Source organism: Hesperophylax consimilis, chromosome 11 (genome assembly GCF_061612785.1).
Source record: "Hesperophylax consimilis isolate HC1 chromosome 11, BYU_Hcon_1.0, whole genome shotgun sequence".
Lineage (NCBI taxonomy): Eukaryota > Metazoa > Arthropoda > Insecta > Trichoptera > Limnephilidae > Hesperophylax > Hesperophylax consimilis.
Genome location: NC_142846.1, coordinates 21830968 through 21846481, shown reverse-complemented (window position 1 = coordinate 21846481; position 15514 = coordinate 21830968). Strand labels below are relative to the sequence as shown.

General features: G+C 33.0%; 1 protein-coding gene across 1 annotated transcript in view; it reads right to left on the bottom strand.

Annotated features, from left to right (window-relative positions):
- Positions 1 to 15514, bottom strand: part of kn (EBF transcription factor knot) — a 161913-nt gene that overhangs the window by 88114 nt on the left and 58285 nt on the right. The window contains exons 6-7 of the mRNA XM_089637567.1: positions 15005 to 15078; positions 10569 to 10637 (exon numbers count right to left, since the gene is read on the bottom strand). Coding sequence (XP_089493693.1) covers positions 10569 to 10637; positions 15005 to 15078 — 143 coding nt within the window. The remainder of the gene's footprint in view (positions 1 to 10568; positions 10638 to 15004; positions 15079 to 15514) is intronic.

The window sequence follows — 15514 nt, the reverse complement described above, 5'->3', positions numbered from 1 at the left end:
TTATTTGATAAACAATCATTTCTTTCTTCGTCACATTTAATAAAGAAAACGTCAGATTTCAGTCTTTGCGGTGAGCTTTGAAAAATTCAAACCTTAAAAATTAATTTATCTATGAAATCATTTATAAAAAAAATGAAAAATACCGGTATTTATGTTAGAGGGTGAACAATTATAATAAAAAAATCACTTGAATTTCTTATTCATAAAACATTACTATTGGAATACAGATACATATTTGAAATTAATTCATAGTTTCAGTAAGGTAACTTAAATAGAACGGCAACTTGCGCACTTGCTTTAGCGACTAACGCAATTCTCTTACGATACAACATTATTTGATTTTCAGGAAAATAATTAAGAACCATTTCTGAACTAAAATCTAAAATAATTAATGTATGGCATCAGGCAAACAAGAATGCATTGAAGTGAATTGTATTTTTATGGAGATTTAAAATAAGCTTATAGCCAATATTTAATGATATTACGATATTGATATTGATTACTGTCCTCAACGCTAAGAGTTTAGCGTGGAGGATTTTTTCAAAGACAAATTACTTAATGATAATAGTGGCCTTAGTCACAGTGTATAAAAAAGGTGAACTTAAAACAATGAATAAAAAAATTGAAATAAAAATATAAATTCTACCTCTACACAGTTTTAACAAAAAAAAACTTAATAAGTAAGGTAAAAAAAAATAAGTTATGAGTATTTCAGTCCGTTTCATGTATGTTTTTGTAATCTGTAAGTCTAGATGTTTTGAATTGTGTGGCTTTATAGCTTGATATCTGTATTCTTTTTGTGCAAAGGTTGTGTTTGTTTTGGGTATTTGTAGTTGGTGTGCTTGTGTTGTTCTAGTTTTGCGAATATTTTTAAGGTATTATATGTATCTATTTATGTTATTGTAAAGGAAAAGTTAGTACCTATGCTTTGAACACATTTTTTTAATGAGTGCATTTGATGTTAATAAACGGTTATATATTTATTCAAAATAGCTTATAAATTTACCTGAGACCATGATACACATTACAAAAAAGTTAAATAGAAAATAACCTTTTTCTTGTTAAGTGCACAAGTCTCCCAAATATCCGGAGCGGTAAGACTATATAATACCACTCTCGAGGAATGTTGTGAGGCTGAAGGAATTGGGTAAAAAATAATTAAATAAGACATACGCTATGTCAGTATACACAGAGAAAAAATATCATTGATAATTTATCAAGAATCTCTAAAAATTATTGGTAATTCGGTGAAAAAAGGATTGCAAGACGTTTCCAATTATTAGGAAATTCTTAATGTATCGGAAAACGTGTTTATGCACCTACATTTGCCTTGATAATAATATCTAACGACGAAATACGAAAATATTAGGATTTCAACACGTGTTCCAACATCGTAGAAATCTATTAATTCATCCGTTGGGGATGAAATTCCATTATTAACAGGATTACTAATAATATGAAGATATTCTTCAAAAATTATCTTGACTAATTTTTCTCCGTGTACTTTTCAATTCAATCTATTTACTATACAAATCCAATGTAAGTGATGTTTCGATTTTCCGGACTGCGGTGTTACTGTTTATTTCGTTCATGACATCGAAATAATTATGCGTTTACTTTATCAATTCTACAACTATATAATTAAAAACAACTAAAATTACTACATTCGTAGGATATAATAAATAATAAAAGTTCATTTCTGATTTCGGAATGACTCAAGTTCTCCAGTGCATAGATACGCGTGCGTTAATTAGTAAAATTCAAAAAATTGCGTTTCATTATTAAATCTGTACCTCATATAAAAAAATATCCTCCAGGGTCTTTGTTGCAAAATGCAAACGTAGATTTTTTTATAACTGGCTATCTGCAATTTGCGGTACATCGCTATATCCTACGTGCGGTATCATTTGCACGCTATTGCACAAATTCAATTATCAAATTACTTTAGTTGGTGGATGCACATTGCACAGGCACAGCGCATAGCCCCTCTTCGCTGCTTCTACCCCATAACGGAATAACCACCCTGTAGCGCCACTGTAGAACAAAACTCTAAATGCCGTGCAGACTATTGTTAAAACTTTTAGCTGCTACAAATTTGCCACAAGTTTTATTGTCTAAACACGAATAAGGGTGACTTTGGCACACTTCGAGTAACAAGCATATTTTTTTTTTAAATTAACCTATTCGAACAAGAGGTTATTATTTTTACTTGGTTTAAATAAAATTCTCTTATTTGAAACTATTGTAATTGTTTGGTAATTTTAAATTGCAGGTAACGCCTTTTAGACGATACGCAATAAATATGTTTTTTTTTCTTCTTTATTATCGATTAATCCCGCTACGCCAGTTTTGTAAGTTGTCATCAGTTACATATTGACTATATTTTATACAATAACGTGGTACATTTAAAACATTTTCCTTGTTCCTTGTACAATAATGATGACGATGGAGTTTTTTTAATTTTTATTTATAATAAGTAATAATAATAATAATACTATTTTATGTGAGTTGACGTGTTGTTCTTGTATTGTTTTGTATTTATTTTGCTTATGCAATGCACTTGCATAATGTGGATTGACTAGATGATCATTTGTGGAAAAGTGTGTGGAAGGGTTTAGTTTTCCTTTTGGAAAGATTTAACACGGACATAAAGTCGGAAATTATAAGTTAGATTATGAATATGTAAATGTTTATTTTTTTACCCTTTACAGGCATCTGCGTCCATTTACCACACAAATGAATACTTACAAAATACGTTATTATGTTGTTTCGAGAAAAATGCAAATAAAAATGACATTACTTAATGTTTGTTGAATCATGAAGATATCAAGCGAGATTTGGTTTTTAGCAGCAATATGCTATGCTGAGCCAACACGTCTATTCTGCAGAACTTGGTGCCTGGCAGAAGCTGTTTGATACAAACCGACTGTATTGACTGGTCGTAGTGTGTTCAATTCCTCGGCTGGCTAAGTCCTCCATCACAACACAAGAAGCATTTTCAGCTTACTGTGGTGGTAGTTTTTTTTTTTTTTTTTATAGTTAATACCTCACAAGAGTCCCAACTGCTCCCGGCTGGAGCCAGTGAGACTATGGCATCCCCAATTGGGGGATGTTGTGAGGCTGAAGGTAAGTGGGGAAGGGAAAGAGGAAGGTGGGGAAGTACCTGGCTATTCAGATCTAGTCACTAAACACGGCTAAAGCCATTTGGAGCAACGTTTCAATTCTGAATGGTGGTCTTACACCAGGGCGATACTGGTAGTATCTTCCACTCTGGAACGTGCCGCAAATATACTATATATTATTTTAATTAATTAATTGTGAAATAACACAAATTAATCAAATAAAATTTATTTGCGCACGCCGGGTTCGAACCCGCGACCTTCGGAATGGCAAATGGCAGTCCAATGCGTTACCACTGGACTATGCCGGCCGGCCGTAGTAGGAGATTTTCAAATATTATCAGGTTATTCGTAACCCGGGAATGTTTGTCTTTCTTTAAAAAAAAAAAAAAACAACTTGTTACATTGCAGGAGGTATTGTGATTACGTTACGTTCCGCACGGGATCAAATAAAAGAAATCATTAAACGAAATTATGGAGATTTTAAAAACGGTATGACTTTAGCTATATATTTGGCATATATTTCTCTTCTCCTTTCCTTTCCACTTCTTTCCGCCTTTATATATTCCCACAATTAAGGTTGCATAATTTTTGCGAAGTTGGCACTCCGATAGGTATCATATTGTAAACCAGTTAAATCGCTGTATTTTTTAATTTTATGTTCTTGTTCTTTTTATTTTTGTTTCTTGCATATATTATTATTTAATGTATTTTTATTTTTGTTATTTCTTTCTCATGTTTCAAAATTGTCTGTCATCAAAATTGTACCACCTACATGTAAAAGCCTCCGGGAAATTCAATAAATAAAAATAAAAATAAATAAATATTAATATTACAAAACGTTTTTCACTTATTTTATAATCTGTATGTAAGTAGGTAAATGTTACTCAAGAAATAATACAGACAGTTTTAGAGAAATAACAATTAGTATTTGAACGTAGCTTTCAAGTTTCTTTTCAGGCTTATAAAAAATCAGCCAGAAACATTGTACAATATTGACTTTTCCAAATGCGGTACAGTGGCGGTCGTGTGCACGGATGCCGGGCACGTGTCCGTCGCGTGCCCTGCGAGGTCCGCCCATACTAAGCAATTACTGATGCTATTGCAAAGCTTATTAGGTCCCTACCATGTTTGCAATGTCGGAAAATATTTTGTTTCGCGATTGCAAAACAAATTGATAGAATGTGGTTTTATCGAAATTAATATTTAGATCCCTCTCAGTAAGTATCAATTCCGAAAATAATACACTTTTAATAAATGACAATATGTAGGTATACTATTCTCCAGGTTTGTGGTTAATATATTTTACTTTGGGGTTGTACACGGAGAAAAATGAGTAATGCTGATTTATTGAAAAGCTCTTCAAATATTTAGTCATCCTGTTAAAAACGGGACTGTAAAGCGCTTCCTAATAAAGTGTCGGTAAATTCGTAATAATACCGGAAAACGTGTTCATCCACCTGTGTTGGTCTTAATAATATACCTGTTGGTTTGATTTTCATTATTATTCATCGATTTTAGATTGACTTTTTTTGTAAAGATTTAGTATGTTACCTACCCAATAAAATTATTTATTATTATTATTTTTTTAATTATCTAAATAAATCTTGACAAATTATGAGCCAAACATCGCTATTGTTTTATTCCTACCAAGAAAAAAGGCCACTATTAATTTAGTCGTGCATCTTTCTTCTTGCAAGAGCTGAGCAAACCCTTAGGCAAAAAAAATCATTATATGTCAGAAGAAATTTTTACCTGTCTATAAGCCCACCTATATTGAACAAATGATATCTATGAATATAATGTGGTAAATTAATATGAAAGGATTTTGAATATAAAACACTTTTTTTTCAATGGAAATTAATCATTCATTAATCTAAATAAGATATGTTTCGAAACAATTGATTTCATTGTCAGGATATTGAAAATTAATACATATAAGAATAGACTGATCATTTTTTTTTCTTTACTATTAGGCATTCGTCAATAATGTTAAAAAACATGCAGGTACCTACCTACCATAGAAGAAAGAATACAAGAAAGGCGACGTGGTAGAGGATTACGCTTCCCAATCTTCAAATTATTGGTAATCCGGTTAAAAACGGGATTGCAGGCCGTTTCCTGATAAAACTTTTATTAAATTCCCAATATTTCGGAATACGTGTACTTGCTTAGTATGATTTAGTAATAGGATTTAAATAATAGGATTTTTATGAACATGTGTTCCGACATAGTTATGATACGTTTCGTATTTTACTTAAAGTTTATCAGGAAACCTATGGATTCATTGATTAAGGGCTTTTACGGGAAATTCCGTTTTTTTAATCGGATTACTAATAAGTTAAAGAGATTATTTCAATTTTGTTGTTTGTTTTTGGGGTGTTATGCCGTGTTGCGCTAACTCCTTCTTTAGCCGACGTTTCGGACAGCGTTGCAGTGTCCATCATCAGGGCAGATCCGGTAGATCCGAATATGTGACACACATAAGACATCACACATCTTCGGATCTACCGGATCTGCCCTGATGATGGACACTGCAACGCTGTCCGAAACGTCGGCTAAAGAAGGAGTTAGCGCAACACGGCATAACACCCCAAAAACAAACAACAAAAATGCTTTTGGCCGTGAGAATCTAAAAACTTACCAGATTATTTATTGTTATTAAGTTTAATTTGTAGAACTCCATTTTATTTTTTTATATATACAATAATATTATTATTGGGTTTATAAAAACAGTTTATATTTAAACAAGTTCTGCTGTGTAATTATTATTACGCGTGACAGCTGTTTCGCCCTCTAAAGGCATTATCAAACTGTGGGTAGCCCACTTACAGACGATACATTTATATTATTTCTACGTAGGTATTTTAATTTAAATTACTGATTTCTTAATTGATTTCTGTGTAAAAATGTTAGAAATTATTGATGGTTATTACCCAAGTAAAGTTTCCCCAATTAGTGTAATGTTTAAATTTGACTGAATGTCTTAATGTTAGTTATTCCCAAACGATGACTCATAGGGTTATTTTAATAGTATAATTAAGTACTTCAATGTGCACTCGTATTTGCACTAGGTTTGAAGATATCTAGTAGGGGTGAACGAATTATATTGGTTTGTTCATTAATTAGAATAGCTTTCGGATTATTAGATTTTTTGTTAATTTCTAACTGCTCTAAAAGATTCAGTTTACGGCCTTTATTTTGTACGTGTAACGGAGTTGGTTTATTATTATCATTAAGTGAGTGATTTTCATCTAGGAGATGTTTGGCAAATTGAGATTGCATTTTATTATTATTTTTAAAAGATCTTATATGTTCTTTGAACCTAGTGTTAAAGGACCGACCCGTTTGTCCAACATAAACAGCGTTGCATTCGTCACACTGGAGTTTATAAATGCCACTATTTTGTAATTTGAGTACCTTACTTTTTGAGTTTTTAAGAGATGATCCTAAGCTGTTATTTGTGCGGAAGGCAATATCTAAGCCACATTTTTTGAGGACTTTGGCAATTTTATTAGATGTCTGTCCGATGAATTCTAAACACCCGAATTTATTATTCGTCTTATTATTAGTCGCTGGGTAAATTAATTTAAGGTTATTTTTGTGTTTATTATTATTAATTATTTTTTCGATGTCTCTACCCTTGAAGCCATTATTTTTAGCAATAGTTAGGATTGTATTTTTTTTCCTTCTCGTATGCTTTCTTGTCGAGTGGGATGTTAGTAAGCCTATGTACCATTGAGTGGTAGGCAGATAATTTATGTGACCATGGATGTAAAGATTTATAATTAATGGTCGTATCTGTAAACGTAGGCTTACGGAAAATTTCGAACGTATGTTTATTATTTTCTCTACCAATTGTTAGGTCTAAAAAATTAATTTTATTATTACACTCTCTTTCAACCGTAAAGCAGATTTTACGGTTGATGGAGTTAGCAAATGTGACAAAAAGATCTAATTGTCTGTTGGTGCCTTTCCAACAGACCAAAATGTCGTCAACATAACGAACATAGTAAATGATGTGTTTGCTAAAGATTGAATTTAAAATTTGTTTTTCAATGTAATCCATGAATATTTCTGCAAGAAGTGGACTGAGGGGCGATCCCATTGGTAATCCGTCGTTTTGTTGATAGAATTTATTGTTAAACTCAAAGTAGTTGGTTTCCACACAAATTTTAAATAGATCGAATAAGTCTTTTTTAGTAACTGGGTTTATATTAGATTCGTCTAAAATATCTTCAATGATTTTAAGGCATTCTTGAATAGGTATATTGCGGTATTCATATATTAGGTAATAATAATAGTTAAATGCGACTTGTGACGTCAGGCAGTTAAAGAGAGAGAGAGAGAGAGCATGCTAAAGGGACTAGAACAGAAATTTACTAATTCAATTGCTACATCGGTTTCCATTCAAATTCACGTGAAATACATTACTAGTGCCTATACAGTGATGCCTACGTACCTAACTAATCAATTTCTCTTTTTAAAAGTTCCGAAATATATATTGTGCACTTTCTGCATATCATAAGCATTGTTTAGCTCCCTCATCTGTAGTGTGGATACCTCAAAGCAATCAGGGCGTATCCATACAACATCATAAGGACTTTATTGCCAAAAAACGCTTTGTCTCCTTGATTAGCCCGCTCAATATCACCCCAATGGTATTGTTTTGTAAGGCAATGCGACCGCATTCAATATCTGTTAAAACAAACCCTTGATTGAGTATTCGGACATATTGTCAATTACTACAAAGGTAGAGTGCATAGCAGCAATTTTATATAAAACTACCCTTATAAACAAATGCTTTGTAGTTTATTTTACTTCCTACCGTCTGAAGGATTTTAATGCCTATATATTTTGTCGTATTTGAATACATTTTTTCCAATATAAACATTTTTAGCCGAATATAAATGCCGAAATATTAACTTTCTAGAGTTGGTGATAATCTAACTTTAGTATAAAACTAATTTAAAAAAATACATTAGATATCTCCATTTCGAAGTTAATTCATATAGGTTGGAAAAAGTTTAATTACCTTGTAGAGATTCTGGGACTAACTATTTATGTACTTCTTATTTCCTAGAATATTATAGTGTTAATAAATATGCCGTCTTCAATTTATCACCATATATATACAAGAGATTGTTACTGAGGCTGTTCGGTCACGTGTAATACTCTTCGACATATACTTGATCGGTTGTAATATTGTATAATTTTTTACTTTTAAGGGTAAAATCCCCTAAAAAAGGGCAATAATAATTACATACGTATACAGTTGTCCCTGTAAGACAGAGATCCTGTATTGGATTCCTAGTTGAGAACGTTATCTTTTTATTTTCGTTATCTTGTTCTGTTCCTTGTTTCATTTAGATTTATTAGTCTTAAAAACACAAAACTTTATGGCACTTAAAAGTGCTATTATGTTGAACAATCTATCACATCACAATAATTGATAAAATGATATAACCTTGCTGACATAGTACGTTTCCAAAAAGATTCTTTATTTATAGGAATAAAAATAAAGCTTTGTTCAGGGAGGGACGGGTTACATGTCTCGAACCGACAGGACGTATTGATAAGGAAAAAGATACCTATCCAGTTTTGTGATTGACGCTATATTCGGTTGGTTTTTATTTTTTTCTGATTTTTAACTATAAATCACAAATATGTGTTCATAAAGGAGTAAACACAGTTTCGTGTGGATAAAATCTCTAGGTCAACTGAATTATTTTGAACTTTCGATTTGATGTGGAACTGTGAAATATTCACAAAAAAAGTTCAGTCAAGCGATTTTTTGAATTTTTTATGTGAAGAATTAAAATCACTGGCGATGGCGGATAAAATGAAAATGGTATGATGAACACTATCTGAAATGTGTGCAGATATTCAAACAATTTTGTTACCATTTAATTTAATGAAGTCGCTGGAATCTATGTGAACACACTCTTACGAGTAACAAAAACACAATTCTCGCAACGGAATGTGGTCAGACGTGATTGGAAGATATTTTTATAAATGCTTTTCGTAGGTATTTCCATACAGTTGCAAGTTATGCATGGCTCAGTCAGAGTCATGCGTTTTTAAGTGCGATATTTATGCATCTGACAGAATTATATGCAATTCAGAATGTGCAGCAAACGCAGCAAATGAGACGAAACGTCACTTTAATGCACCTTCAGCGATGCTAATACTTCAGTGGGACTGCATATAAGGTTTTCCGGTTTTCAACGCAGATTCCAGAGTGCCTGCAGGCTGTTTTTTGTTTGTCATTAATACTGCATACGGGACATACGCATTCAGGTGATGTTGCGAGCTTTAATATAATATTCCGTGTGCAAATAAAGTAACGAACGAACCAAAAGAGATATGGATTCAGATCACCGGATCGAAAATCGGATTATTCCTCTATTGAAAATGAAGGTTCATTTATTTTGCACAGCCATTTGATTTTATGCACTAACAATTAAGGTATCCAAACAAATAAAGAATTTCTCCAATATAACTAAAATAAACTATGCATCACAGACATTGGTACCATTGGGGTAACGAAATATTTCACTTTGCGCAATCATTTTATATTAAGTGGATTACCAACTTTTTTTATTTTTAAAAACTTTCAAATATTAACGACAACCATACCCTAATCGGGTAGTACATGATTTCAATTATATTTTAAACTTGGTTTTATCAATTTAATTGTTATAATGAAATTTAATAATCAAGTTTTTCTGACCTATTCCCATTTAAGATCAGCATATTATGTTTCATGTTTACTCTGAAATATTCATATTGTAGGTATTATTATAAATTCCAAATGTTTTTTTAAAAACTGTTTTTGGTTTGTTTAAAAACAAATGAGGAAAACGAACGAAAAACATATTTATTATGGATACCGAATACGAACAGGAAACGAAATCTACCCCGAACACGAGCAGCGGTAGCGGCACATATAATGCAAAATGATAAAAATAGAATATTACTAGCGGCATACGAAGGTACTTTTCGGATATTGAATGATTTGAAAACAGCACTGTGGAAAAATTAATTCGGGAGCGGAAGGCGGCGTCGGGAGGGGGTGTTTTAAAAAAACTTTGGCGTTCCAAATAATAATGGAGCTTTTTTGGCATTTTAAAAGCGGAGGAGAAAATTTGAATAGACGATGTTTTTTGTATGAGAGTTCGCGTACCGCCAAACTTTTGTGCCGGGATTTTCAGCGAAAAATTGCTTTTGTTTCACTCAAATGCCAAAAGCTTCGCATTTTTTCACTCTGTCAGTTGATTTTAAAAGTCACCTAATGGGAGGTTCTAAATTCAATGTATTAGAACGGCGCATTATGCTTTAATTGAATAACGCATTGTGCCTTTGTATTTTAAAGGTGATCGTAGAACCGAAACAAACATAAAACTGTACCTATTATAAAAAATAAATAATGAACCATGAATTACTCACCTATCGATGATAACAGGATCTGAAGGCGTTTCGTTTCTATTACCACAACTTTTCTTATCACAGCATCGACTGAAAGAAAAAAACATGTTTTTATTAGTTTTATGGATATTCCGTGAAAAAGTCGGCAGGTACTTATATGCTTTATGCAAATAAAAGGAAAACACCATAACTAAGATTATTCTCCGTAGCATCACGTTTGGTCAAACTCGTTGTACATATAGATTTGTAGGTATTAGTGATCGACGAACCGGTGTATGCAGTCAGTTACCCATAAGTTGTTTTAATAGTTTGTCTAGTCTATAGTTAGTGATGAGAATTATATTTATTTATTCTTTGGACAATTTATGGTATCACCTCAGGGGCACTTTACAGCAAGTATTACAAAAAATATAAATAATACAAAAATTAAGTGAGGTTAAGTTAAGTAATATGAAGAACAGAAACAGATGACATGAAGATAGAAGATGGAGACTCTGCAGCAAGAATCCTAGGTGGTGAAGAAATTGGACCAGCTGCTGCAGCGAGAGAGTTCACCGCGTCCACCAACAGTGTCAGTACGAGGTTCGTCATCCGTTCAGGTATGTGTCTGCTGCTAATAAAGCGCTGACACAATATCCTCACATAGACGAAGATAGAAGCTGGAGACTCTGCAGCAAAAATTTTAGGTGGTGAAGAAACTGGGCCAGCTTCTGTTTTCGAATTATTATTCGAATACTATTGTTAATATTATCGCAATATTTTTCCTGAAGAATAAAATTTCTAAGGTGTACAATTAATTTTCCTTCTATAAAATATTTTTTCCCATTCATCCTACTGTGCCATTATGTAGGATGCGAATCTTATTCATATCAACTTTTCTTTCCTTCCCACAAATGTTATTTACAGTAAAAATATGTGAATACCAATTTTATTTATTTTATAATAAATTCTGCTTAAAAATCTCAACTGATTCATACCATCTGGAACCAGCGGGACTATGGATTCCCCAATCGGGATAATTTGAGATGCTGAGTATACTTAACACCAAGATTTCATAATGTGTGGCTCTCAAATATATAAAAATTTAAATAGTTTATTTTTGTAAAGCAACTTTATCACCCAAAAAGATGACGTAGAAATTCGAGGAATAGTGTTAAAAGGAACCAAGTTCTTAATACTTAAACCCAAACGTAAAATTATTATCAAACGGATCAGAAAATTACGTTAAAAATCTTTTTGTCACTAAAATACCTTCTTTTCATTCGCACGAACACAAGCATACAAATACTTCGGCAGCGACTTCAACATGAACGCTTAAAATCCTACCCCTACAAATCTTCCCCTCTCTGCTCGCTACCCCGCTTCCCCGCTCCACCCACTCACCCCGCCAGCCCCTGGGGAGGCGGGCCCGCCCCAAGGGAGTCTGTCCTGTGCCTATTCACTCAATGTCTTTGCCCTTAGAGAGGCCGAGGGTGGCGGAGGGAAAAGGACGGAAGGCTCTTAGTGCCATAACAGGGAATACCAATCGACTGCGCGCACTAAATCATAGGGATACGAGGGGCAAGGAAGTGATCTGTGCAGGCCTGTTTAAGGCTTTTTAAATACAACTTTAGATTTTTTTCTATCCTGCTTTTATTTTAAAATTTTTACCTTATTTATGCCCCGAAAAAGAAAGTCCAAAGAAGCGAAGCTATTCGTAACAGTCCACGATTGACACCTGAGTTTTGGCAATAACCTGATATATGGCAGTTTGGCGAGGGGGGGAAGAAGTAGGATGAAAACAGACTTAATGCCGTAGAAGTGAGATCCCTTGGGCGTATGTTTGGTAAAACCACGAATGATCGTGTGAGAAAAGCATTATTAGAAAGATTAAGAGAGGGATGCTTAGAGATTTGGACATGCAGAGCGAATAAACGAAGAAAAGATTTACAAGCAGTACAAAAGTGGGCAGTAGGAATGGACCGCCACACAACTCTGTCTTGGCATGAACTCTTTTATTCATTCTCCTTTATACATAATTGCATACATACCTAAATAATATTCGGTTATTTTAATTGCTTACTGTTGTCATTTTATCCAAGTCAAAACATGATGAACTTACATAATAGATAAGTAATGAGAGGTTTTAATTTTTTAAGGTTTTACTGAATAACTAAACCATGTTATCATCGAGACATATTTCCCGAAAGGTGAGCAGATAAAATAGAGCGTCACAAAATTTCGTCCTGGTACACGTTTCTGACTTTAGCCATATTTATACATCCTCTTGTACGTATTTTTCTGATATCCGTTTCTTGGCGTAATATTCATGGTATCTTCTTGGGGCTTCCACCTGCTGACGCTTTATAAAACATTCCTCACTTTATCCTACCCTCCATTTTTTAATCTATTAGAGCATTGGGCAAAATCACTATTAAAACCACCTATTTATGAAAACAAACTACGTATTATTGATTTGACATACCCACTATTGATATCCACTTCCATAATTATTATTGTAGGTTAAGTCAAAGTTGACAATGAATCTGAATAAATTGTATTTGAAAATCCCTGTTACATAAGATTCCCGATGTCGTAAAGGCGAGCCCAAAAGTTTCACCCAGATATCCCTACCTGCCTAGCCCCAATCCCCAACCCTCCAACCCTCCAACAGTCACCCCGAATAACATCCGATTCTTCCTTTCTATCAAAACTTTATTCTCTATAATATTTAGAAATTAAATATTCAGATGCGTGTATGGGCGAGATGACGCTCTGAATTACTTATGAGATCAACGGTCGTACTCGAATGTATGTAGTTTTACTCGGGACAGTTAAATTTAATAGTCTCCAGAATAGAATTTTATGACCCTCCCTCTAGATACAAACCACTCGAATTGATCACTGACAATTAAAATGATTGCGTGTTTACATTTAGTACTTGATAGCGTATTATGTTTAAATAATATCTCTATGTTAAAGTTATGGGGTCGTTTTGAAACATTTGATCAAATTGTCTTATTATGATAGGAAGTCATTTGATTAAATAGCGAACATGATTGATGTTTCCTATGAAAACTATTCACATAATCAACGGTAGTTATGTACACCGCAAAAGGCTTATTTTTTATATTTTCGTTTTTCAAACATCGCGAGGGAATAGAATATCACGGATTCGAACCATGAATAATTTGTCGTTAAGTATTTTACTATAGAAATAAAAATTTAACTGTTCGTTTGTTCAAAATAAGCCGGCTTGTTTCGGAAGATTAGAACAATTCATCAATTTTCAAGTTTTTTTAAGGTTCTGTTCACGTTCTTTCAATATTTCGGTTTTGTGAAACAACTGGCAAATAATGATTTTATTATATTTATATAACAGACGATTTGAATAGAACCTTCACAGAACATGAAAATCAATTATTGAAATTTGATGATTGTTCAAATTTTATGAAACAACCCGTCCTTAAATCTACGAAAGATCTTCACTGATTCTTTTGAACTTTTGACACAACTTTGCATTCGAATGCGTATTTGTTTTTGTATGCCTATATTATATGGATATCACCTGTGACAGTTTTAAATCGCGCCATCTATTGGACAATTTTTTTTCAATAAGAGCCATCTGTTGGACGTAAAAACAACACATGGAATTGTTTCTCTATCTACACAGACAGACTGAGCCACAGCATCGCGTGGTAGGGTACAGCTAGAATTTTTTTATAAAAAAATACTACTCTCCTTTCCGCAAGTGAACGTCCTTATTATTTGCTAAAAAAAAGGTATTTCTGTTATATTATTATTCAAATTATGATGTTATTTACCTACCTTTTTCGTAAAATAAATCTGAACTTTCTCATATCATAAGTACCTACATTAAATTTGAAAATACCAAAGTTTGTAGTTAAAGCCTTCCTATCGTATACAAGAAAGTGAAATGTCAAGTACTTACAATAATGATAAAATAACTCTAGTTTAAGTTTCAGCAAATTGTCAATTTTAATAAGGCAATTGTACTCCGTTTTTAAGTGAAACCATCCTCTTAAAGCACCTAACTGAACTTCTGAATACATTCAAATAACTGTTCGGTGTTAAGAGACGTACTTGACTTATTTTAACCGGTGATTCCAAATAATATCAGGAATCACTGGATAAAGTAAGTCAAGTACGCCAATTAGAACCCTATATAAATATAATATATATATTACCTATCACACAAAAACCTTCACGTTGGTATCTTAGATTAAGAATCATGTATCGCGGAAACCATGAAATCTTTCAAACATTTCTTTCACAGATCATCCATCTTCTCACATTAAAGAGGCACAAAAGCCGCCATCATAGGTCCCCATTGTGAACATACCTTTATTGATGTCACATCTAAAATTACATAGCATCAAACCCGGACCATCATAGAAAGAATACCAAAATATGTTATGAAAAGTCCTTTATTTATTGTTATTTAAACGTAAACATACCTGCACATAACTTCGTGTGTGAGCAAGACCCTGCACATCTCTGGATTTTTGTCCTGTCCCTCGTACATGATTGGCTGAAAGATAAGAAGGAGAAATATTACAGCCAATGATTAATGGTCTTATAAACCTACCAGAGAGATAGCCGAAAACATGGTGGACAGTTTTTTATGAAAGTAAAATCGTGGTTTCGGTTTTTGTGTAGATTTTTTCTCCCCGAGAGGCGTTAGGTTTGTGGACATTATCAACACAATGATTTAAAATGACTTTACAGAATAGAACAGAAGCTAAAAACGATTTTTCGCATTAGTCAAGCGCGAAGACGGAAGCATTTGTTGTAAAAAATAGTTTAAAATACTATGTTATTTTTTTAGAAAATATGCATTAGACAAGGTCCAAAGAGAGTGTCACAGAAACATAAATATATTAACACACAATATAAAATAAATCGTACAGTAAAATTTACGATGTTAACTCTACTAGTTGAGAGGACGTTCATATTTTCTTCCGATA